The sequence below is a fragment of the Micrasema longulum genome, unplaced genomic scaffold, assembly GCF_059751315.1.
Source record: "Micrasema longulum isolate JH-2025_06_02 unplaced genomic scaffold, ASM5975131v1 h1tg000177l, whole genome shotgun sequence".
In the NCBI taxonomy this organism is placed as follows: domain Eukaryota; kingdom Metazoa; phylum Arthropoda; class Insecta; order Trichoptera; family Brachycentridae; genus Micrasema; species Micrasema longulum.
In genome coordinates, this window is record NW_028277382.1 from 146,459 (window position 1) to 172,352 (window position 25,894).

General features: G+C 32.9%; 4 protein-coding genes across 4 annotated transcripts; all 4 read right to left on the reverse strand.

Moving 5' to 3' along the window:
* Nucleotides 1–5,644: 5,644 nt before the first annotated feature.
* Nucleotides 5,645–8,495, reverse strand: LOC148283941 (uncharacterized). The gene has a single exon (XM_088242897.1). It carries the CDS (start codon nucleotides 7,859–7,861, stop codon nucleotides 5,903–5,905), a length of 1,959 nt encoding a protein of 652 aa, XP_088099023.1. The 5' UTR covers nucleotides 7,862–8,495; the 3' UTR covers nucleotides 5,645–5,902.
* Nucleotides 8,496–13,140: 4,645 nt separating this feature from the next.
* On the reverse strand, nucleotides 13,141–16,787 carry LOC148283942 (mitochondrial inner membrane protease subunit 2). Its single transcript, XM_088242910.1, has one exon. It carries the CDS (start codon nucleotides 16,628–16,630, stop codon nucleotides 16,136–16,138), a length of 495 nt encoding a protein of 164 aa, XP_088099036.1. The 5' UTR covers nucleotides 16,631–16,787; the 3' UTR covers nucleotides 13,141–16,135.
* Nucleotides 16,788–22,996: 6,209 nt separating this feature from the next.
* Tcs1 (Threonyl-carbamoyl synthesis 1) lies at nucleotides 22,997–24,294 on the reverse strand. The gene has a single exon (XM_088242919.1). It carries the CDS (start codon nucleotides 24,280–24,282, stop codon nucleotides 23,524–23,526), a length of 759 nt encoding a protein of 252 aa, XP_088099045.1. The 5' UTR covers nucleotides 24,283–24,294; the 3' UTR covers nucleotides 22,997–23,523.
* On the reverse strand, nucleotides 22,997–24,905 carry Polr3K (RNA polymerase III subunit K). Its single transcript, XM_088242920.1, has 2 exons — nucleotides 24,579–24,905; nucleotides 22,997–24,494 (listed from the first exon to the last, which is right to left on the reverse strand). Exons 1-2 carry the CDS (start codon nucleotides 24,720–24,722, stop codon nucleotides 24,309–24,311), a joined length of 330 nt encoding a protein of 109 aa, XP_088099046.1. The 5' UTR covers nucleotides 24,723–24,905; the 3' UTR covers nucleotides 22,997–24,308.
* Between the last annotated feature and the right edge of the window lie 989 nt (nucleotides 24,906–25,894).

Consider the following 25,894-nt stretch of genomic DNA (forward strand, 5'->3'; position numbering starts at 1 on the left):
GAACATTCAATGAAACTTAAACCGGAGGCATTATAGGAAGGTGCATAATCCTTACCTACAAATGTAACGTTAGATTCTAACCACTATCCATTATGTAGTGCAGTGCTTCATTTTACACCGCAGTTAGATGTGATTTTTACATTCTGTTATTTATAATGTAACGGGTTGTGGTCCCATGGGTCGTATCGCAGACTTCGAATCATCAGGAGATCTGAGATTCGAATCCCGCCCATAACACAATAACGCGAATAACATGGTTATTTATGTCAAAAAAAAAATACCCTAAAATTGGAAGTATTTGGGCAAATTAGGAATGCAATATTTAAAAAAAATACATATTTTGTAAAATTAAATGTGAGTATCGTTTATGCGCCTCATGGGTCATGTAAGCTCATAACTTCAATTCCTAATGATGTTATCATGAAATATTTATTTGAAAGGTGTTTTTTTTAATATGATATTTCATAAACTGGCCTTCTGATGTAACTGCTGACACATAGCGAATGCTCAAGATGTACTGTAATTTGCGTACCAAAGCAGAAATGCAACATTTTATCATCATCATCATTCCATGTCCGCTCCCTAGTTTGAGCATATGGTATCCACAAAGAGCCTCCATGCGTCTCTATCGGCTGCCAGCTCCTGTGCGTCCTCCCAAGTCAGGTTCTCGTCCCGAAGTTCTGACATAAACTGCCGACAAACAGTCAGCAGTGGATGTCCAAGACGTTGAGAACCTGATGCTTTATAAAGCAGGCAAGCGTGTTTAAGGCTCTCAGGAGGCATCCGCAGTACATGGCCCAGCCAACCGTATCGCCTCTGCTTGATGACAGCTGTCGCCAGAGTATGCTGCGTCCGTTCTCTTATTTCTTCATTCCTCGCAAAGTCAAACCACCGCTCACCCAAGATTCTTCTGAGACACCTATTCTCAAAACTCAGCATTTTGCTGTTTTGGGCCCTGAGTGAGGTGCCACAATTCGCATCCGTAGAGGAGAACAAGTGTTACGCGGGCGTTATATAAGCGAAATTTGGTTTTATGTCTGATGTCCAGACAGCCTTCGTACTCTTGAATGTGGCGCCTGCTACTCCTAGCCGCACTCTCAGTTATTTTTGAAAGCTGCCATTCTCTGTGACATATACTCCCAGATATTTGAAACTCTCGATCCTTTCGATGATTTGGTTTGACAGAGTCAGGGTGTTTTGAGCATCAAGGCACGAAGTGCAATGCAACATTTGGTGAAGATAAAAACAAGAAGGGATAGGCTGGTATATAATACTCACCTTATACCTACGTAAGTTCTAAATTATGAAAATAGATACCAAAACTTTGGTGAAATTAATTTTTGCTTAGTGAATCACCATAAATGAATTTTGTATAGAGTTAGTTAGCAATTTGACCCAAAACTAACCACACCATAATTAATACATTTTTGAGCAAAGATAGAGCAACACTTTTTCTGATAAATATATAGAAGATTAGACATTTACTGGATTAATTTCAACATTGACTGGTTTGCACATCTATATTTCTTCAATCCTTACATCTGCTCATTTTTTGATACTCAAACTGTGTATGTTGTCGCAGCCGGATTATCATTTGAGCCAGAATACATATTTTTAATATCAAAACATTTTTCACTTTGTGGTATGACATTTTACACTTATTCATTTGAGTATACGTCGACCGGTTTCGAGGTTACCTCCTCATAATCGAGACTTGGAACTAACTTAGAATTTAAACTTTATATTCGAAGCACCAATTTTGTGGTTATTCATTATAATAAAATAAATAAAACAATTTTGTTTTTAAGCCCTAATTTATTTATTTTTCCGACCGGTTTCAAAGCTAAACAAGCTTCGTTCTCATGGTATACTTAACTAATGAATTCTTTCCTATTTTATTTTATCAATATGCTGCCAATGAAACGAAAATAAAATATTAAAATTAGACAACTCGGAAATAAAAAAATAATAAATAACCAAATAAGCAATATTTTTTTCAGCCCACTCCTGTCTAGTTTCGAACGTTTCCATCTCACATTACCATCCTTTCAAGACAAAGACTTGATTTATTAGTTTCATTAGCAGCATACTGTAAATAAAATAGGAAAGAATTCATTAGTTAAATATACCTTGAGAAAAAAAGCTTGTTTAGCTTTAAAACCGGTCGGTGGAAAAAAAATATTAGGGGTTAAATACAAAATTGTTTTATTCATTTTATTATAACTTTGAATTAATCACATTGATTTTTACACTACAAAATATTGTAAGAGGGAAAGAGGATAATAATAATATTTGGATAATTTATATAGCGCCATTTTGTGAAAATCACCTCAAGGATAATATGAATCATAATGGGAATATTTTTAAAAGAGGACTTGGAAGTTAAATTTTATCGATTATTTATTTATTACTCTTTGGTTAATGTTCTTCACTTATTTCTAATCTTTTTAGATTGTTTAAACGAAGACCATTTTTATTAATATGTGAAACCGATTGACGTATAATTCAAAAGTTAAAGTGATTCAGAATCAGGTTGTGGTCTCGTGGCTAGTGATGCGGACTCACGGGTCAGAGGTCTGAGGTTCGAACCCCACTCTACCCCAACTTGATTCCCATTTTATAATAGTGAGTTATTTACAACTCATTAAAAATGGCCCGAAATTCAAAATATTTGGGTAAATAAAAAGAACACAAATATTTCCTATTTATAAAAAAAAAATAAGAAAAAAAAATTCATACAAATTTATATATCTTTACCTCAGAGGCAGGCAGATGCAAATCCAGAATTTGGTGAAATGATATTTCATATCCAGTTTATGATCATGTCTATTGATTTTGAAGAAATGTAAGTCCAATGTATTAAGATACTGAAAATACAAATTAATGCTATGTTTTTAGAAATCACTTTGAGAAAGTAGATTCTTTAAGCTTTCGTTTAACATTTGACGTTTAGATTTGCATTCGTCTGCCCCTGAGGTACAGATATAAATACGTGTAAAACACATATTGGCTAACTGCATTATTACAAAACAGCCCCGTAGTGTCGCATTGTCAATACTTAGCAATCTGTAATTTGGCTAGCCATATTCAGCCTCTATGTAAATTGGCAAAGACGTTTTATGTTTTAGTGACCGATATGGTAATCTGACTGAGACCTATGCACCACGATATGAACAGTAAATTCACAAATTAAAATGTACTTTTTTGTTGAAAATAGAGTGTTTTCCAAAATGAACACCTCAAAAGCGTGTTACATTTTTTTTTAGAAGTGTTTATTTGAGTTCTTTCTCCGCTCTCTAGGTTTAACTTAGCATAGTATGCAATCTACGCTTTCTTTTGGCTGCCAAATAAGGTTTATCTTAAATCAGATCTGCGTCAGGTGGAAATCTTTTACCTTGTGAAAAAGCACTCATGGTTAAGATAAGATTTAAACAACTGAACCACTTACGATAACTGTTACCTAAAGTTGCATCGTCCACTGTTTTATTCCATTTTTGTGCTCCTTACACAGTCCATGCCGTAGACCAAGAAGAAGTAAGAAGAAGCAATCAATTGCAGATGCAAAGAAAAAAAAAAAATCTATTTGATTATTTTGTGCATCCATTTATTTTTTATAATAATTATCAATATTAAAAAATGTTTTATTCATTATTATTATTACATGCATATTTTGTTTAAAATTATTTCTGATATTTAATTCACAGTTTTGCTTTAAATTATTATTGTTGTAAAAAAATGTATTTATTGAATTATCCTTTCATTTGGTTTAGTTTTATCTATTATTGTACTTTGATATTAATAATTCAGTTAAAAATGTATTCGTACTTATGATCAAATTGCGCTATGGTGTCGCTGCACTTCGGCACTTTACTTGCACTTGCACTTCAGAGTGGAGTGCCGCCCAGTGTAGTGCAGCTGTAGTACGGTTTGTTTCATTCATAACAGTGAAAATAATATTTTGTGTTGCCACGCAGTGCCGCTCTAGTGCGGTTTGACCTTTAAGAATATTTTAAAGTTTAATATTTATGTATAATTCGCGGTTGTAATTTCAAATATGTGATGAATAAATTTAATGTTATATTTCATTATGCTACCTTACGTATTAACACGGGTTTTTGACTAAAAAGCTAAAATTCACTCAACAGTGGAGGGCGAGAACTATTCACGGGGATCCATCACAATAGATCTTCACAGGTCGCAGTGACGTCAGGAGCTTGTATAGCACTGACCCCAACCTTTAAGAATAAGAACTCTGATCCTCTTTTAATAATAATAAAGAACATAACTTTCTAAAAATAAATTTAATATGGATAATCAAAGAAATGAGATTGGATCCTTTTATAATATTTCATTATTTAGTTCTGTGCATGATGTCGCATTAAATCGACATGTTAAAAATGCAGTTATGTAATTTAAAAAAAGTGTATTGTTAAGTGTCCTCAGCATGGGAAACCCCAGTGAGGTCACATTATTTTTATTATTAATTATAGTTTGTAAGCTAAAAATATGAATAAATAAATATGTTTTTTTTTTAGCTTTAACAACTGATAAAATCCTACAAAGTTTAGTTTTAAAGTTATCATGTATAAAAACCCACTAAAACTATAAAAAAAAATGTATACTGCTGAAAACCATTAAATCATTTTTTTTTTAATCTCAACTATTGAAACAATTTAAAGAAACTAACATCGAGTTGTAATGGTCAGTTCGTTTGCCTTCCATACAAGAGGTTTCTGGTTCGATTTCGGACATGGTTGACATGAAATATTTATTCAATATTTATTAGTGTTTTTACATTAGAATATTTCATAGTCACTGAACTATCACCTGAAGCGGAAGACTGTTCATCTTACCCTCATGTAACAAAGATTATCAAGATATGCTGCAATTGGTGTACCGATGCAGTGCCTTATGCACCATTAGGTATGGAAAGGGAATCATGAATAATAAAATTAATATTGTTTCATGCGTATGTATCATGTCTAAAATATAGATAAGGAAGAACGGAAAAGACTTGTCGAGTCTAACATTCCATTAGATTTTTCTCAGAATAGCCAATAATGCATTTATAGGTATACCAACAAAATAAGGCAATCGGAAAAATAAGGTCCCATAATTCCTAAAAATAGCGAACTATTTCCTAACAATGGTAGATTTACATTACTGAATTAAAAACAAAAAAAAAACTACAGTGCTGGTAAGTAAACTAGGAATACAAAACAGCTTAGATATGATGACTCACTTTAGTCAGTCAGGGATACAAAAATTGATCATCTTAATAAAAATAGGGACATGGACATATAAATGCACAGATGACCCAGATTTAAATATCTCTGATACAAAGTACACATCAGAATAGTAGCTAAGTTATAGTGATGTCTATGAAATTTGAAGGAGAAAAACACACAATTAAATGAGAATACTAAAAGTTATTTGGTTCACGAGTAATCATTTGGCAGCAAATATCTCCGTTGGGTGGTACAAGCAAATTCTTTATTGTAAATTAAATTTAATAATGTAAGGGATAAATAAGTAGGTAGGTAGTTTATAATATACGCACATTGCAATAATAATAGTGACTCCAATTCACGTATGTAAATTGGAGTCTCATTTAGGAAGAGGTAAATTATATTTAAAAAATGTGTAATTTGAAAATTCTATTTTATTGACAGAACTGACATTCGCGTCAGATATTTCTTTAAAAAAATCTTACAAATAATGTACAAAATAATACAGAAATCGTATTAGTCAATGTAATGGGAACTTTTAGCTCAAAATTTATATCGATTCCCAGATTTGATAATTATTATCTATTATACAATATCGTCATATCAAATTTATACACAAAAATAAATATACGTACGAAATTACACAACCAAGCCAACGCTCGTCGGTTGAACTATTAACATTTCTCATCAGCCATCAGAGGATCGAATAACAAGTTCAATTCCAACATATCACTTTGGTTCAAATGTTTGGACACTTTACTTCTCACGGAGTTCACACTGGGCCCTGCGGTCCGCAAACACTTAGTGTCCATATCGTCATAGTCGTCCAACAGTATCCTCTTGGAGGAATACAGGCGGCCGTTCTGTCGCACTCCGTAGTACGCGCCCGGCTCCGTCTTCACGGGGGAACCCGACAGTGCAGGGCACGACACCACCAACTTACGCACTTCCGGGGTAGCCGCATTGTTCGCATGGATAGCCTTGCTCATGGACACCGACTTACCGAAGTTGCAGTAGCCACTCGAGGCGCTCTTCGAGTGGGACTGGGCGAGCGTGGACTTGAAGTTGCTCCGCACCGTGGCGAGCCGCTTACCCAGAAGGAGGGCGCTGCCCATGTGGCAGGATGAGAAGGTGCAGGTGGCCAGGGGGCGCGGGCTGGATGGCCGCCAGCACACGTCCCCCGGCCGTGGCTCCGGCAGACGCGGGGGGCTCGCCGCAGGCGAGGGCGGCTCCGGAGCGCTAATGTTCTGGGTACACACCGTCACCGGGCTGACTAGGGCTACACGGGACACGGCTATGAGGCGATTCGTAACTTCCGCCGGGGCTGCGATCACGTGATTCACTAACAGACCAGATTGAAGGTCCAAGGTGGCGAGGGAGGGCCCCGCGAGGCCGGCGAGGACGGGCCCTGCGAGGTCTGCCAGGCTGGCCTGTTTGGCCGCCCGGTGCTCCGCCAGGAGGACGTCGAAAGACTTGACTCTCCCCTCCACAAGCCTCCTAAGAGAGAGAGTGTGAGCCTTACAAGTGAGAGACCGGGTGCAAGGTTTGAGTCCTTCCCCCGTGATCACTCCGCAGTGCTTGTTAGGGTCGTATTCTCTCGTTGCGAATTTAGATTTAGTGGACTTGCCTGGTTTGGGTTTAGGCTTTGCGGGAACACATCTCACTGGCTGTAGAGGAAAGGTCGCCAGATGCTGATTATCCACCGCGAGTGTGGGAGCCAAGGTAATGGGTTGAGTGTACTGTAGGGTTCCGTCATCCCCCGTCAGCGTGTAGGTGGTCCCGGCCACTGTGACGTGCGTTCCGCCCGCGTCGTACAGCCCGTGAGCGCTCACTCCGTCCGCTGCCAGGAGGGTAGTATTCTGCAGAGTCATGTCTTGAATAGCACCAAAATCCTGCATTAGATTTTTCCAGGCGGTGGTATCCGATTCGGGGATATCTTCTATACTTTGTATTCCTTCAGAATTCATAATCTCTATAATATCATCGGCGAGAGGCAAGTCCGTGTTGTCTTGTATGCTCACCACAGGTAGGTCGTTGTCGTCTACGGAGACTTTCACTTCGCTCTGAGTGGAACATTTCTGGGCGGCAACTTCGAGCTCCGGGAAGTAGGAGATGTCCTGTGGAGTCAGGGCGATGTGCGGAATAGCAGCGATATCGGGGGGCTGGTCGGGAAGGGAGAGAGGCAGGGGCAGGAGGAGCTCCTCCGCGAGGGGCGCGTCCTTCCTGGACTTGGACTTGGAGTGCGAGGGCTTGAGCTTGACGGTGGGCGCGGGCGGCGGCGGCGGCAGGAGGGGCTCCACGGTGGAGGAGTGGTACTCCAGCAGGTGCCCGTGCGCGGCGCTGCACTTGACGGTCATGCCGCACATGTAGCACACGGCGGCGTCGAGCAGGTCGGTGTTGGGCAGCTGGCCGTACAGGCGCATGGAGGACAGCGGCAGCCTGGTGACGCCGGAGGACGCCGGCCGCTTGGGGGCCGCGGAGCGCCAGCCCGGTCCGCCCTTTCCCGCCGCGGAGGGGTCGTCGTCTCGCAGCGGCGACGTGTGCCCGATTTCGGACACCCACAGGTCCCAAGGTTTTTCGCTACATCGGATCGGACTGACATTTTTGTTCGGCGGAGACAGCGATCCTGACATCCTCGAGGCCAATAATCTCTTATTACACCGTAAAACTAGCGCGGCTTCACAAATTGCGCGATCAAGCCATGATGTTTGAAGTTTTTACTCTTGTATCATTAGGTTATTATCCCGTTTCCATCGTGTGAACAATAACAACCGCAAAAAGTCACTTTTCAGTTTATCGGGTCGACATTTAGATTAACACTTCGCGATTCGAGTTATAAAACGTGTTATTTCGGTGTTTGGCTTTGTATTTACAGGCACAGATGATCAATCTCGTTGACAGCTGATTATGTAGATTGTAGGTTTTTCTCAACAAATGTATTATTGCAAAGGACGACAACCTTGGGATTTGGAAAACTTAACTGAATGTAAACATGATGTATTTTGACGAAAGTCATATAAACATTACATATTCGAAGTAAATCACTATCCATTTCACCCAAATATTATGCTCACTACAATAACTGGACTAAAGAAAGTACACAACTATTTTGCAAGTGGTACTGGTATTATGTCTAATGACCTATTTGTGGTAAACACATCAAAAATATTCCAATAATATTGTTGTATTGTAAACTTATTTAAAATATAACATTTTATTTATCAAAGAATTTTTATAAAAGTGTCTTTTTGTTATAATATTTTTGTTTCACGTAGTAATTTCAATTCCATTTTTTCTTTGTAGATAGGTAAGTACTAATAAAACGTAACTTTTTTTCTTTATTGAAAATGCTTTTTTCTTTGAATATTAATTATTGTTTTTATCAAACAATAAAATAAAAAAATATTTAAATAATAAAAACAACATATAATCTAGATATTATCCCGAAATTCCTATTATTTATTAAAAACTTACAAAGTACTCACTTACCTACAATACAAAAAATAAGATCTCTTGTTTTTCTCTTTTTATTACAAAATATAATTATTTTGAATCTAAAAAATGTTTTATTTTATTAAAATAAAGAACAGCAGAATAATATTTGCGATAAGATAACATAATTTGTCATTACAAATATTATAGAAAATAAGTTTTGTTATTTTTAAAACTGTTTATAACTCTCTACCGCCTTTACGAGGTGTAAAGAGGGTTTTGGTTAAATCCATTACTTGTTTACAAAAAATTAGAAAAACTAAAAAAAAAATTTTGATGTACCTAACTTAATCCACGAAAAAAAAATTAGATGAAATGCATATCCGGCGTCCAACTTAATTTTACTATCCGGTCGGACGCCGGATAGGAGTTCAATATCCGGCTGATACCTAAAATTCATCTATCTTCGAAAATTTCATGAAATCAAGGCCACTGCATTAATTTATTGACATCGACCGTATTTGAGAAAAAATAATGAAAGTAACCCTCATTATTTAAAAAACTGTATTTTTTTCATAATACCGGTCGTCAGTGTTCAGTTATACACCCCAGAAAAAAAAATTAAGCGGCAGAAAAAATGATTATCAAAAATGTTTTTTTTTATTTAAACCTTTTATAATCCATATTGATATGCAACCAATTGATCATTAAAAATAGAGTGAATATATTTTAACTGGATATGAATAAATGAGCCGAATATCCGGCTATCCGTCTTAGGGGCTTTCTGGATGTCCGGTATCTGGCCAAACCACTATCCGTTTCATAACTAATAAAAAATGTTGAAAAATCAGGCGTTGCCTAATAATATAATACTATCTATGCTGGTAAAATCACTCATTCAAATAAATTTCCTCAACTCTGAAATGTAGATGTATAAACATGGCAGAATGGTGAATGTTACGCAGTGTGTAAAGTGGCCACTTAAACCAGCCAATGACTGGTCATAAGCTCTGTAAATGCCTAGACTTCCATATTTCTTCCCAAAAATGTTTTCCCTCTCTGTTGCAACAAATTTAGTTTTCAATCTCTGCTGTAATATTTTAATATAATATAGGTAATTATTTATTCCTACCTCAGCTTTATAAAAAAAAACATTTGTTTTAAATATTAACATAATACACAATAAGATCAATCTGTATGTTGTAGTACAATTTTTATAATAATGGATAATACCTAAAGTGTGCACTGTACCCTATAAAGCTCTTACTAATAATGAGAGTTTTAAAACATGCTTGATTTATGTTGTTTTCATTTTTGTAATTCAGTTTTTAAAAAAAAACATATTTATCTGTATTTATTTTTATTTTTATCAGTAAAAGAAAAAAAATCATGTCTTTAAGCAGCTATTAATTAATACATTGTTTTAATTATTGTATTTTTTTCTCTTGTGGTATAATAAACATTCACAGGATAACACGAAAATATCAAATTCTTTCATCTATTGCTGGTAAACGATTTTTTAATGGGCAGACAATAAACATAAAACAATTGAATAATTATTGATCTCCTACCTACTTACGCGCTTATCTAGGATTTATATATCTCAGAATGAATTTATGGAACAAAGTAAATCATATTATGTGCTTTCCTTTTCATGAAGGTAAAAAGGGCTTAATATATAAAGGATTTATTTACATTTGCTATATGATAAATATACAATATTAAAATACATTTTAAATATTTATTCAAATAGAAATAATAAAAATAAATAATTTTAACCAACAATAACAAAAGCGGTTGCAAATTCAGATGTTTTGGCTTCAAAAAGAGAAGAAAATAGAAAATGTCTTCTAAAAATTATTGAAATAAATTTTATTGTAATCGGCAGGCAGCCTCCCGCTCTTCTACTTCTAAAAAAATGGGCAAATTTACACACACGGCAACAGAAACAAACATTTTTTTAAACTACTTGTATATTTTCATTTGTATTTTTTTTGGATTGTTATATATGTTATAATATATATGTACTTCTACTTTTTTAACATATTAATTTTTAATCTGTGAGCATGTACATGAAACTGCTGTGATATTTGTATGTAATATATAACTTTTATTTTTCATTTACTCTATATTTGAAGTGATTATTTATACAAAATATGTCATTTTTGTTAGATAAAAGGCACTGCGCACCATGTAGATAAACAAATAAATCAAAAACATTATTATTTTGCATCGTAACAGCCGATGCAAAATTGCAGTGGTGAATTACAACAAAACACATAGGCTTATAAAAATCACAGGGAATCAAACCACGAACTCCCATGTGTAAAGCAACCATACACCATTACTCCACTAGAGAAGCGTAATCGAATATAGATAAATCTGTATTGTAAAGAAAACATTTGATTCCATTCTTTGATATCTGATTCAAACCAATTTTTTCCACCCATACTTAAATGAGTACAAATACAAGTACATAAATTCACCTTGAGTACTTCCTTCGTCTTCGATTTTGATCTTTGAATTACCCACCAAGGCAATCTCTTCCAGCACTTATTTTCTTAAATAAATATTTGCATTCTCATAGTTCTACCACTTTCAACTAGTCATTAGGGTATTTTTGGAAATAACATAAAAAATATGTTAAATATTTACAGCGGATTTTGATGATGCAACTATCAATGTTTGTAATTACAATGTTTAAAATTATAAATGATTACAAAAATTGTAATCATTTATAATTTTCCGGTTTAAAAACGAGCACATACAAAATGGCTCGCAGTCACTCTGATGTCACATATCATGGCCACCGATTGCGCTTCTAACAACCATTTTATACAACTATGGTGCAGTAACGTAATACTTGCCATTTGTCTCATTTTCAGGTGATTAAAAATATGCATATTTCAAACCATTGTAGAAAAATTATCCGACACAGCACAAAAAAAAAGAATTCCGTTACAATCGCACTCTTTTTTTCTTATTTAACAGTAATAATTTTTAAAAGGTGAAGAGACCTTTTTGTGCTAGAAAATTGAAAAAATCAAGTTGTGGTAGAGCGGGATTCAAACCTCAGACCTCTGATCCGTGAGTCCGCGGCACTAGCATGTAATAACAAGCTGGTTCAAACAACTGGTAAATAAATGCCCATCTCTCACAAGGCTTCATGAATTGACTGTTTTCTGGAACTTTACCGCAGCCTGGAAGAGAGAATTTTGTTTACAGCTGTCAATATCCAGTTCAAGAGGTGATCTTAGAAAAGGCTGTGTATGTGTTGTATTTAAATGTTGAAATGAGGAAATTTAGTGCTACGGAAAATTGTATATAAAAATGTTTTCTTACACGCGGTAAAAATTGGAGCATTTAATTGTAGGACAAAGTTTCTCAAAAATGTAGAAAAATTAGTAAAAATAAACTACTTCGAAACATCATAGGTTCATGTGAACACGTGTTTTCAATAACCGATAATTTATTTTATTTTATTTATTTATTACAGCAATTTACAAGTGATTATTTATATAACAAATTAATTAAGTAGTAAAAGTAAACATATATATTTTTTATTTTTGCTGTTGGTTCATCTAAATTGCCTAACTAGGGATAGCTTCCCCTTTCTAAGGCAGTAAATGATGTATTTAATAATAATATAAAAAAGTAATTACAGTTTTATTATTATGTGTGCTTTTTCAGTCTTTAAAGTAATTATAGCATCGTTTTGTTGTGATAGATTTCCGGTTTCCAGGGTAGCCATATTTTTCGATTTTAGGCTGTTTTGCAGTTTATTTATTTTATTTTATAAGGTAATTCAACAAAGATACATATTAGAAAACATACTTTTTGAAGGTATTCCTCGATACAAGTTCGCATGCATATAAAACAAGCGTACACACTATGAATATTATTTTTTTTTCAGAATTATTACACAAAATGGATAGAATTACGTTTGTTGTTTTTTTATTTTTATATTTAGTTTTATTTAGTTTAGCGGAAACAAAAAAATTGTTTTTAGAATTGTACGGGGTTCTTCTTTTAAATGTGAGAAAAACTCATTGGCTTGAACTCGTGATGTCGCAGTTGGTGTAATATTAAAGTAGATATGTGTGTGTGCATGTATGTATCAGTATTTATGAGTAATTTTGTTCATAAATTCGTGCTGTCACATTAAACTGATTAAACCAATATACCCACGCACAGGCTATGCCTGTGTGGGAATTTTTTTTTCTCATCATTTTGTTCTATTATTATTCACCTGTACTGAAAACCTATGTAATTACAAGAGAAAAGAATTCTGTATGTATAAAAAAGTTTCAGTGGTGACTTTCAAAATCACAAAACTTTCTTAAATCATAAAGATATAATACGGTACATAAAAATACATTTTAATTTTTTTGGCTATGTTTAATAAAAAAAAAAAACCACTGAACTTCTTCATTGTGTTTTTAAAAAGTAGGATAAGGAAAGTAAATAAAAATATGTAATATAGAGGAATCAATACCATTTTACTATCTTCGTCTGAAATCACCATTAAACATTCTAAAATACATTAATCACAAGCCAATAACACAAGTCAACAAAAAATTATCAATAATGAAGAATATTATTACTAGACAACTCTTTAACACTTAAATATATGAATGAAATGTCATAAGTGACTAAAATTGTATTGTAATTAATGTTATGATGCGACGCACGACAAGGTAGGCACATTAACTACACATAAAATGTTTTTGATCATAAAACTACTAAATTAAATACACCACCACTGTGACGTCAAATTAATTTGTAAATAAAGTAACGCTTTCAGTATCAAAAATGGCCAAATGTACTTCTGAGTATTTTCTGTATTTAAATGTCATTTTGTTTTAATAATCTGTACATGCCAATTAAAATAATATATGCTTCAAAATTAGACTATTTGAATCGAATCAAAATCGAAATTTAGGTAAATGGTCTTTTGGCCATCATTGTTACTGAGAACCTCAAGTACATAAATACGTATACTATACATAATTATTTTTACTAATTGTAATTTTGAAATATTTGATAAGCGAAATGCATATTTTTAAAATATAAGTATTAACTAATAAATAATCATTGCTTTTTAAAAATATAATTTGTATTTAAGCTACAGATTGACATATACATAGTTTATCTTAGATATATCAACACATTTTATGACTGATCATATTACCTTCACAAAGCAAAAGATACATTGCAGTTGGTGTACCAATGCAGTGCCCTACACACCATTAGGAGAGGGAATGATGATGATATCAAGATTTTAAAAGGGAGTTTATAAAACTTAAAAAAAGTACATTGACTAAATTCAAATAGAGAAATACATTTTCCCCAGCACGTAATAAATATATTTCATGTCACATGTAATACAGTGAAACCTTTGTCTATGGTTCTTTGAATGATTGTTTTCCCAGGCGTGCCGCTCATTTTTTCTAACTCAGAATGGCATCAATTGTTTCTCTATCCACCATTTCACCGCATTAATTATGCTGCAAAATTGACATGTTTCCAATTTTATTTAAATACATTTATTTTTATATGAAACTTGTTTCCTTTTTAGAATTTTAATATGCCAATGGTAATGCGGATCGGGAGGGAGGTATTTATAAACAATCGTATCCTTGTGTATTGACCTCTTATTCCCGCAGTCATAATTAGTTAGGTATCAATAGGTCCCTTTAAAAACGATAGATAGAGATTTCACTATGTATGTGTAGTACGTGTGGGCAATAGTTTACATAGGAGGGATTCTGATGTATATGTTTATTTTACTATTAATAAACACAGGACTATCTGAACTTTAATTTTCCATAAAACTATAAATTATATAATAATAAGGGCAATGTTTAACTTGTACTGGATGATAAAACTTAACAAATAATTAAAAGGCACGGCATGATTAAACTTAAAAAGTATTATAATGGTTGTGTCTTTTGCGCGATTCATTTCATCAGAAGAAAATAATCTAATTATTTTTGTTAATGATACTTGTTGCCTGACTTATAAGTTGTAAAGACAAAACTATTTTTAAAGCAAGCCGTTAAAATAAATCTTGAATGAAGCATTCAAGGGATGACTTGTTTAATTTTTATTAGAGGTAGGATTTTAAGAAGAATCTGCATTTGTTTTTGCTATGGGTAGAGAAAACCGTGCTTAAGGGGTTGATAATAAAAATGAGGTTGATTCTTAAAGGGACTATACCACAAAAATCTTTTCCAGCCCATGCCACAAACTTCTTTTGGATATTTTACATGTCTGAAATATTGATGTTCAACAATTTTACAAAAGTACCTACCATCATTTTATTTTAAGTTAAAAAATTTCATCCGAGGATTTAAAAATTCTATATTATATTTTTGGCAACGGTAATCACAAAAATAACAATTTATTGTAAATTTAATATTTTTCAAACATTAATACAATAATCAAAAAAATATTGTATTTTTGTATGTACACGACATTTTGAATTTTAAAAGCAAAATTATTTTTTAATTATTTACTTTGTTTATTCAGTGATCAACAATGTGATTGAATAATTTATTATAATATACAATTAGATTCGAGTTTAATACCCTATGATTAACAAATTTTCTCTGAAGTTTTCCGATTGTAAAATTTGGAAAGAGCCCACAATATTTAGATCAATGATAAGTATTTATGAACTTCTAACATCTATATATCTACTTGTAATACAGTAGATATTTTTTTTGAGGCCAGATCAGAACAGATTTTACCTGTGTTAAGAATCTAAACTTGTAAGTTTTATATAAAGTTTAAAAAAACACTTTTTGTTTTTCCCATTTTTGGACTAATGAAAGAATAAAATATATATTTTTTATAAACATACGATTCTAATTTGTAATACATTTTTTTTATATATATATTACGATGTATATTATTACTGTCGTGGTTTCACAATTATAGATCTTAAAATTACGCTAACAACTGAAAATCATCAGTATCTAAGCACAATAAAATCAGAATTATCTACACTTTTGTTTTATACTGCCGGCTTACTAAATTGTTAGTAAGCCGACGTAATCAAACGCAGCAAAATAATGCTTAATTTGGGCAGCAATAAATAAAAACAATATTATCTGGCAGTACGTCCCAAGGTTGTTCAATGATCTCCCACAAACCATCATTAACATGAAAGATCTTCAAATGAAAAAAAAAAAGAGAACTGAAGAAATATCTTCTAAATACTTTAAAGTGCCTGTTAATAAATAAATTTGTATAAAATAAATAAAATAATGTAAAATAAACATGTCAGAAAAAAAAATGTGTCCCACCGAAAAGTCTTTAGACTTAGTGGGAAATAAATTGTAATATGTATTTTAAAATATCAAATAAACGCTGCTCTGCAGCACTGAAACTATAAATGGGTTGCATGGATTTTAAATGTATAGAGATTTCGTAATCACAATATAAATAAATTACACTACAGATTTCTGTCGTTATAAGGTGGCATTCACGGGTTTTCTTTCTTTTGGTAAGCGAGCCTTTATAGTTTGCCATCTTTTAGGTGGCCACACTATAAAGGAAGCTTTAGCTGTGACTAGACCCAGTGATACTGGTCCGAAAGAGTTGCTGTCCAAGGTATGCCCGGTATGGTCTCCTTCTACCCAGCAATGCCCTTCGGGAACTTTGATAAATGGACGCTTATAGCCGAGGGTATTCACTACGTCTCCTTGTAAACCGACGACTCGTTTGATTATCTTCTGATTCGGATCTTTAGGCGACATTAGTGAAATCACATCGCCTCGTCTTATTTCATAGTTTCTCACTGCCCATCTCGAGAGAAATACGTAATCCGTCACAGCTACGTCGGGATTTAGAACCGGTTGCATTGAAATTCCTTCTACTCGAGCTACATAACCAACTGTGTCTAAAAATGTTATGCCTATCGGAATGCCGATGAGGACGGATTTCAATGCGCTCGGTAACAACATTCATTAACTTTTTTGGAACGGTTAAACAATTTTTTGTCAATCACTGAAAACTTATGTGTTTTGATAAGAAAAAACAAACACTTTACATAATATATCATAACATAACCTCCAAGTGTGAATGAAAATTATGAAATCTGACGTTGACAGTTCATCATCGTCTAACTTCTATGGAAAAATAACAAATGGCACCGAGACGCATATTTAACTAGCCATCATTGAGAGAACAAAAATGAGATTGAGGTGGAAAATTTATTTTGTATTAAAAATAAATATAATTTTTTTCAATTAAGAGCAATAAATTTAAAACAATTTCGACAAAGTCAAGGTCATATTTAAATTACGATATGGAACATCCAGGCATAAATAAAACATTCAATAGATATGATTTCACAGGAAATTAAAACCAAAACTCCCATGTGTGAGACTATCCTATCCATTACGCCTCGGGACTGTCAATTTAAGGTTAAAAATACACACCCATGGAATAACGTTTTTGAACCAAACTCAAAACTTTTTATAATATTAATGCTCAAATTTTAGAAGGGGTGCATATTTTGCAGGAAAATATGTACATATAAAATGCCGTAGCTGCATTCCATCAGCAACACTACCTACTCCCTAACGTTTATGAGTGGTTTCTTAGGCCACGTGGTAATTGGCACTAACATCAGTATCAGCAAATAGGGAGAAGATGAATGGCAAGTATCCGACTCCATTAAACGGGACCCTTCCAGCCAAAGTTAGATAAGACCGACAAAAAATACTCAAGTGGCTTTGTTTTTATCAGCACATAAATTTTTGATTCCCCTCATTTATCATGTAATAATATTATTCGCAACCCTTGCACAATATCTTGCTGAAAATTTTATTTATCTTTCTGATCATGGTTTTTCGCTTCGCTCTTCTGAGGAGAGAATACTTTTCATTCCTCAATATAGTACATCATTTTTTATTTAAGGTGCTAGACTTTGGGATAAGCTACCTCTTCATGTAAAAAATACACCTTCTCTGGCCACCTTCAAGAAGTACCTGAAACATCACGATATATACTTAGAGCCCTAAAATCCCTTCATTTTATTGTTTTTTTTTTTTTAATATTTTTTATTCTTATTTTTTTTCTTGGTTCCTCTTCCCCTCTCCTTCCAAACTCATTACTCACTCGATTCCAAATTCCTCATCCTTTTAATGTGTATAACTTTATGTACTTTCATATGTACGAGCCTTGTCTCCCCATTGAAAAACAGCTGTTGTTTTAAATTACCTAATTAGTCTTTTCATGCATGTATCTTTAGAAATATGTTTTGTTTTTTATTACAAATTTTTGACCAACTCTGTTTTGTGGTTGGCTGGAAGATATTGTTTTTTTTATTTTTTTTTATTACAGTTTATGACGAAATTTCTTTCAAATACACATTATTGGGCCTTACTTGTAAACCTGGTATAAAGTTACACTTAGGCATAGTGGTAGAATAAGGATCGTATTTCCATCCGTATTCTAACACTATGCCTAGGCGTAAGTTTATACCAAGTTTATGAGTAAGGCCCAAGGACTGTTGGACAGTAAGGGCATATTTCTTTAAAAAATATATTTATACCTTGTTTAGAATTCTAAAATATCAAAAACACAAAAAAATAAAGCTTTTACAGTATTTTTTAATAGATGTCTAGTATTCATGCAACAAGGACAATAGTAAAAGACACTTTTATTTTATATTCTGCAAAATTTTGCTTTAGAAATGGCAGTAAAAATATATACATGTAAATTACTTTCAAGTGCTTAGCAACCGATATAAAAAGTTCAAAAATGTGAATTTTACATTGGACAAAGTGATCTAATACATCATCATCAACATTCCCTTTTCCACCTAATGGTGTATAGGGCACTGCGTTGGTACACCAATCGCAGCGGATCTTGATTATTTTTGCTACATGAAAGTAAGATGATCAGTCTTACGGTTCAGGTATCAGTCCAGGGATTATGAAACATTCTAGTATAAAAACATATTTTTAAATAAATATTTCATATCAGCCATGTTGGGAATCGAACCCGAGACCTCTTGCATGGTAGGCAAACGCGCTGACTATTACACCACGAGGCTGATCTAATACAACAAAAAATAAAACAGAATAGAGTTGCAATTTGTAGTTTTGATTAATGGAAAAATATTACTCCATTCATAATAAACATTATTTTTATTAAATTTAACAATTAACATAACTGACATTTTTTATGATAGTAGAGCACTTTTTTGTTGATTGATTTATCGGCCTACGAAATAAAACAGATGTTTCATTTCGTAGGCCGATAAATATTAATTACAACACCATTTAAAATAATCCTCACAAATAGAACACATTTTTATAGATTCCAACATTTAACACTTAGACTGCTAAACAACGATAATCGTTGTTCTTAATCCGTGTCATAAAGTTCCAACTAGACTGTTGCTGACATCATAATCTCTAATAGGGTAAATTAATTCGGGAACTGCTTGTTGCACTCGTCCATCAGTGGTATAAAACATTTCAAAAAATAAAAATAACTTATGCAACGGGTTATTATTTAGTTTCGTACACTAGTTACCTGTTTCATTTTTAAGGAAGTGAAACTATTAATTTATATCCGCCTCGTAGTGTAATTGTTAGCGCGTATGCTATTACGAATGAGGTTGATTCAATTAGGGTTTGAATGATACATTAATGAAAAAAAAGTGTTTTATTTATATAATATTTCCAACGGTTGTCTACCTGATAATCTTAATTTACCGTAAAAAATGTAAATAAAATATTATTTATATAGAAAAAAGGCATTTTTCGTAGACTGCGAAATTATTATGGATGGGGATTGTAAGTTAGTGTTTAAAAATATGAACTAAGGTACTTTTACTTATTTTTTAACAATAGTTTTTTTTTTTAAAAAAGAGAGACATTTGAGTTCTTATTATTTACTAAAATATTTAAATTTTCAGATTGTTTCCTAAAAGTTGTGAATAACTTGTGCTCGAAAGATGGAAATCGAGTTGTGGTAGAGTGGGATTTGAGCCTCCGTCCTTCGGTCCGTGAGTCCGCGATACTACCATGGGACCACAACTCGGTTCGAATAAACATTTCTTTTATGTTTTATTTTACGGTATGATACACATTTTTTTATAATAATTTGAAAACATTGTTACAATCAATGAGGAACTTCAGCCTGACGGGAAATTGCATACAAAAATGTTTACGTACGCGCAGTACAAATTAGAGCATTAAATTGTACGGCAAAGTTTCTTGAAAATGTATGAAAAAAAACATTAAAAAATATTTTGTTGAAAACGAACTGCTTTTAACGACGTAACTAATTCATATGAATCAACCAATGATAAGAGAGTTGTGGAAAATTTTCGGTTTACTTATCGTCAATGGACCAATCGGCAGAACTAACCGAGAAGAAACAGAAGAGAACTTGCAATGTCACAGGCAAATACATACATGCAAATACATAAATTAAAAAAAAAAAAAACCATCGAATTTCCTCATTATAAATTTACATATGTTTGAATTCCCAGTGCCTTTAAAAAAAGAAAAACAACTAAACACAGGAAACTTTTAGCTAGTCGAGACCTGAAACAGTAAATTTTTGTTCATTGCAAAAACAGTTAAATTAAAAATAAATAAATGTTAATATTCAGACTTTTAATTACTTATATTTAAGGACAAATAATGTTAATTAAGTATCTTTTTTTATTTATGTACTATATTTTTAAACCTCTAGTGAAACCTGTTACAGTTAATAGATGGGCTTTTCTGAATAATGCCAGGTATTTTGTGGCTAAATATCTCATTAATGTGTTATTGGGTGATTTTAATTATTTTATTATGATACGCTAAGTCGTAAGGAATAAGTTGAAATTCTTATTGATAAAACAAAATAATTATTTACTATGTTTTCCCCGTTATTATACCCGATCCAGTAATTACGAAAATATTGATGTGTTTTAGTTATGAACACTAATTCAATGAATTACCTTTAATTTAATCTAATAACTCTAAAGAGGTTTGTATTTTACCGGAAAACCCCGTTATTAAGAAAATAAACAAATAAGCAAAGAGCACGATAGTCAATTAGGACGTTTGAAGAGTAAATTACACATTTGAAAATAATCAGTAAATTTATTATAACGGGGACCTACAGCAATGGAAAATAAATATGTGTTAGATGTTCAGAAGTAATTATTATTATATTATTAAATTATATATATATTATTATAGTAAGGAGATAGGATGTAACGTTAAATCACTATGTCTCTGCACAAAGATCTCACTTCATCCACATTCATACAAATTATATTGTAACATCTACCAAGAAATAATATCACTTCTTAGTACGTTTACCGATTTAAAAGAAACCTTTTGTTTGTAAAAAAGTTTCAATATAAATAACTACCTACAAACATTTGGACATACTTAAAATATTGTTGATTAAACTTTTTAAAATATTTTTTTTTTAAATGTTTTTAGGTGTTACCTAGTAGGTAAAATAATTCATCAGATGAAACTCACCGACATCAGAAAAAGTTTCAGTTCTTTTAGTCAACATATGGATGAGTTATTATTATGGATAACTTATGTAGCGCCATTCTCATAATTTAATACCTCAAGAGCGCTTTACAAAGTTATTCTACAGATAAATAAATTTAATTGATAATTACAATTGATAATTAAACTAAATTTGTAATAAAAGTAAAACAATTTATTTTGTTATCACATAGAGTTAAGAAAATTTAGTTTTTAAAAAAAAATGTAAAAATAATAAAGAATGTGAATTTTTAAACATTTTTACACTGTGTGTATAGTGACCATTTTATCCAGCCAATGACCGGTTTTAAGGCCTTTTAATGCCCAGAAATCTCTAGATATATTTTACTCAATATTTGCTTTGCATGCATGGAAGTGGTATATTTGATAATACATAAGAGGGCACTTTGCCCCTCGATCAACAAAAAACGATCATAATTACATCGTTTCAAAAATAACTATTAAAACCATGCGCATTGAGATTGCTGTACGATACCATTTTTGTTTGTTTTCATTTCCAAATAAGAAAGGGTTTACAGCCGCTGCACGACAATGTGATGCGAACGGCAAATATTGTCTATCTTACTCACTCTATTGGGTGTGAATTATAAATATATAAAATGGAAGATTATTCTTAGAATTGCCATTAATTTTTAAAACAGTAGTGTGTTTGTAAAACAACATATTCAATAAAATATTGTTAAAATATATAACTAATAGCATTTCTGGTTAGATTCTTGAAAAACTGCTTAGCAAATTATATTTGAAGCTAAGGGTTAAAAAAATCTAACATAAATAATAAATAAACTAAATATTTAGAACCACAAAATTTTTACAAATGAAATAAAAAACATTATTCCCTTCCATGATGAATAGTGCATAGGAGCATTGTATTCTTGTTACATCAATCATGGCATATCTCAATCATTTTATTACATGAAGGCAAAATGATCAGTCTTGCACTTAAGGTGGCTAGAGGCAGAGTAAAAATAACTTAGATTCATACAAATTACAATTGTAATCAAACCAAAGAAACTACTAATAAACAATGTAATTTGTTAGTGCAAATTCTTGGTGGAAGGTCATTGTAATTTATTATAGATATAAAAGAAGAGTGATACTTAAACCCACAAATTTGGACGATGCAGATATAATTATAAGATACTAGTTTCGAAGATGTCCGTTGTCAATGTGTATCACGCATCTTTTATTTTTATAATTAACTATTATTAGTAGAAAGAATTTTATGGGAATTTATACGTTTTGACCATAAAGAAATTACGCATTTTGGCGCAAATTCCCATTCTATTTGTTTTGCCGATGCGTTGTAAATCCAATTTCACAATTAACCATGGGAATTTAAGGCTGTGCGATAATTCCTCAATGATTAATTGAAGATCTATCTCGACCAGGGATTTTCATGTCAATATCAAATTTTGAAGGCTAGATTTAGGTTTGTCTTTAGGATTTCTTTTGCCTGATTTAAAACCAAAATTGATATCCACATGCTGTTAGCACTTCACCATATTTTTTTTAAATGGCACTAGTGGCCTTGGTGCCATCCCAACCCGGGTCGAAAAAAAGTAACATACAGTGACTAATGTGTCCTTTGTCAGTTTCTGGTTTGGACACTTTACCTTTAACAATAATATAGATTTTATTACTCATAAATAATGCCGAATAATATTTCAAAACAAGAAAAAACTCATAGATGTGTTTACTTCACCGTGTCTGGACACAAACTGCACTCTTTGTGGTTTCTCTAATACATAGGTTTATTGGTGTAAAATAATAAAGAAAGCAGGAGTACCTTTATTTTTGTTTTATTCTCATTCAATTTTGGATAAGAATCTGTGCTGAAAACCAAATTACCGCATTTCGATCTTCGTTGTACCATATTTCACATGAAAGGTAGTGGCAGATTTTACCCAAGTACATTTCGTTGACAACCCTCTAAATTAAGGGAATTGTGAAATTTTATAAAGACCTAAAGCAACAGATATGTTTTAGGGGTAGATTTATAAAGATAATTCTCGCCAAGTTTAATTCATAAACAAGGCAATGGGTGGGGCAATCTTTAGTAACAACTGCCATCAAGAGAAAGCATCATGTGGCTGTCTACCAAGCTTATTTTACAAGGCATTAGGTTCTTGATGTTTCGGATATATAGAAGAGTCCATTGAATGTTTATATCTGCAATGCAGATGCAGAGCTGACTTGAGACGACATAGGTACAGGAAATAGCAACTGATAGAAAAGCTGACAGTTTATGGACACTGTAAATCCAAAGTACTTCTTGGATTTTTATTGATCCAAATTTATAAATGTTAACTGATTTAATTATAGTTTTCAAAAATTCCAAACTCTTCGAGCAATTTTTTCGTCTTTGCAAAAGCAACACCTTCCCTTAAAATAGTATAAAATCCAATCACAGAAAGATCGACAACAGTAGAACCAGCTCTTTCGTAGTCTTTGCCATCTCCAAGTACCCCACCATCAAATATTCCCCCTAACCTAGAATACAAGCATTCAAATTCCTGCACACATAAACTGGAAGGATCATTACTTAGATTTGCACTTGTGAGAGCGATCGGAACACCTGCTTTTGCTGATAATTCTTGGATAAATTTGTAATTTGGTATTCTTATTCCTATTTTGGTGGTGTCAGGGTTGAGGTTAGGATTATTCAACATAGACGATTTTTCAAAAACTAAAGTAACAGGTCCAGGAAGTAACCTCTTTAATAAACGGTTCGGTATATGGTTAGCTTGCCCCCATAGTTTTACTTGGTTAAGATTGCTAACGCAAATGGCAATTGGTTTCTGTACATTTCTTCTTTTTATGTCGTACAACTTCTTGATTGCTATTGGGGAGTTGGCGCTACATGCGAGCCCATACACTGTATCCGTAGGTACTGCTATAACTTGCAATTCTTTTATAAGTTTCGCAGCAATAGTGGCTGCATCAAGATTACTGCAATTTATGAGGTGAGATTTGTTAATAATTTCAACGTTTAAAGACGATGAACTCATTTTTTCACTCATCAATTTTGTTGGGACCATTTTGATAACTTGTCTGACTAATGTAACACTCATACTGGTTATATGTAACTGTTTATTGTTTAATCACGCCAATTATGGGCACAGGTATTGTCACAACAGCGATAAAATGTTGTCATTGGTTCGTCAGCAGATCTTGTTTGAATTTGCATGAAGAAGGCGCGTTTGTTGCAACACTTGGGACATACAGCATCTGTAGAATCTACGTTTTCCCACGCAGCGGCACCTCCCATCACAAAGTCTAACTCCTGAAAAACGTTGCAATAATGTTAAATTAATATGTGTATCAACTAAATACACATAACCTAAGGAAGTTAATACGATTTTTATACCTTCAACTTTGGATAAGTTCTGCTACTTATTTTTTTCTCAATATTATATATGTAAGGACATGTATTACAGGCGTATCTTAAATGAGACCCTTGAGATTCTTCGACCAACAAAATATTCGCACACACCGGGCAAAACAAAATCATACTTTTTCATCAGCTGTAAACAGGAAGTAACTGAAGAATCGGTAAACTATACTTGATGAGATTCAAGAAAATACATCATATAGATGCCTACAACTCCCGTAATACATAAACACTGCTAAGATTTAGTAACTTATAAAAATAATATACAAATAAAGCAGCAAAATTGAAACAATTCTGACTTTTAACTTGACAGTTCAGTTATAGAATACAGATACAGAACAGCGCACGTGCACAAGACGTTAGAGATGTGAGATGTGATCCGTGACATTCAATTATTCGTATAACTGATACCTAATAGTTGGAATAATCGAACTAAAATAATTGAAATATTCGATTATTAAAAAGTTCGAGACATTTCGAAATGCTTACAACTAATCGAGTTCACTCGTACTAATCGGAAAAATAATTGAGATATCTTGAGTGAATTCATTCGAAATGGTTTTCCGAGACAATCGAGATATGAATTTGGACTTGAGATTTCGGACTTAAGATTTCGAGACAATCTAAATATGATTTCGATCTTGACATTTCGAGACAATCGAAATATGATTTCGATCTTGACATTTCGAGACAATCGAAATATGATTTCGGACTTGAGATTTCGAGACAATTGAAATATGATTTCGGACTTGAGATTTCGAGACAGTCGAAATATGATTTCGGACTTGACATTTTGAGACAATCGAAATGTGATTTCGGACTTGAGATTTCGAGACAATCGAAATATGATTTCGGACTTGACATTTCGAGACAGTCGAGATATGAATTCTGACATGACATTTCAAAAACAATGGTAATTAATTTAAATGATTTTTTGGAAGTGCCAAATATCATTCGTGTTCAATAAAATTCAAGTATGTAATGTTAAATAAATTGTTGCTATGGGTTCGTGTTTATAATATAAAGGGACTAACCTGAGCTGATTAAGATGTGGGTAAACATTCACAACTGTTAACATTTTTGTGTGTCGTATCATCAGCACTATGATTTTATTTTGAAATTACTCTGCGTGTGACATATTAAGTTCACGTCTGTTAGTTTGTTTCCCGGAAATAGAATAACTATCATCGTCATCATCATTCCCTTTCCACACATAATAGTGCATAGGGCACTGTATTAGTAAACCAATCGAAGCATATTTTGATCATTTTGTGTTACATGAAGGTCAGATG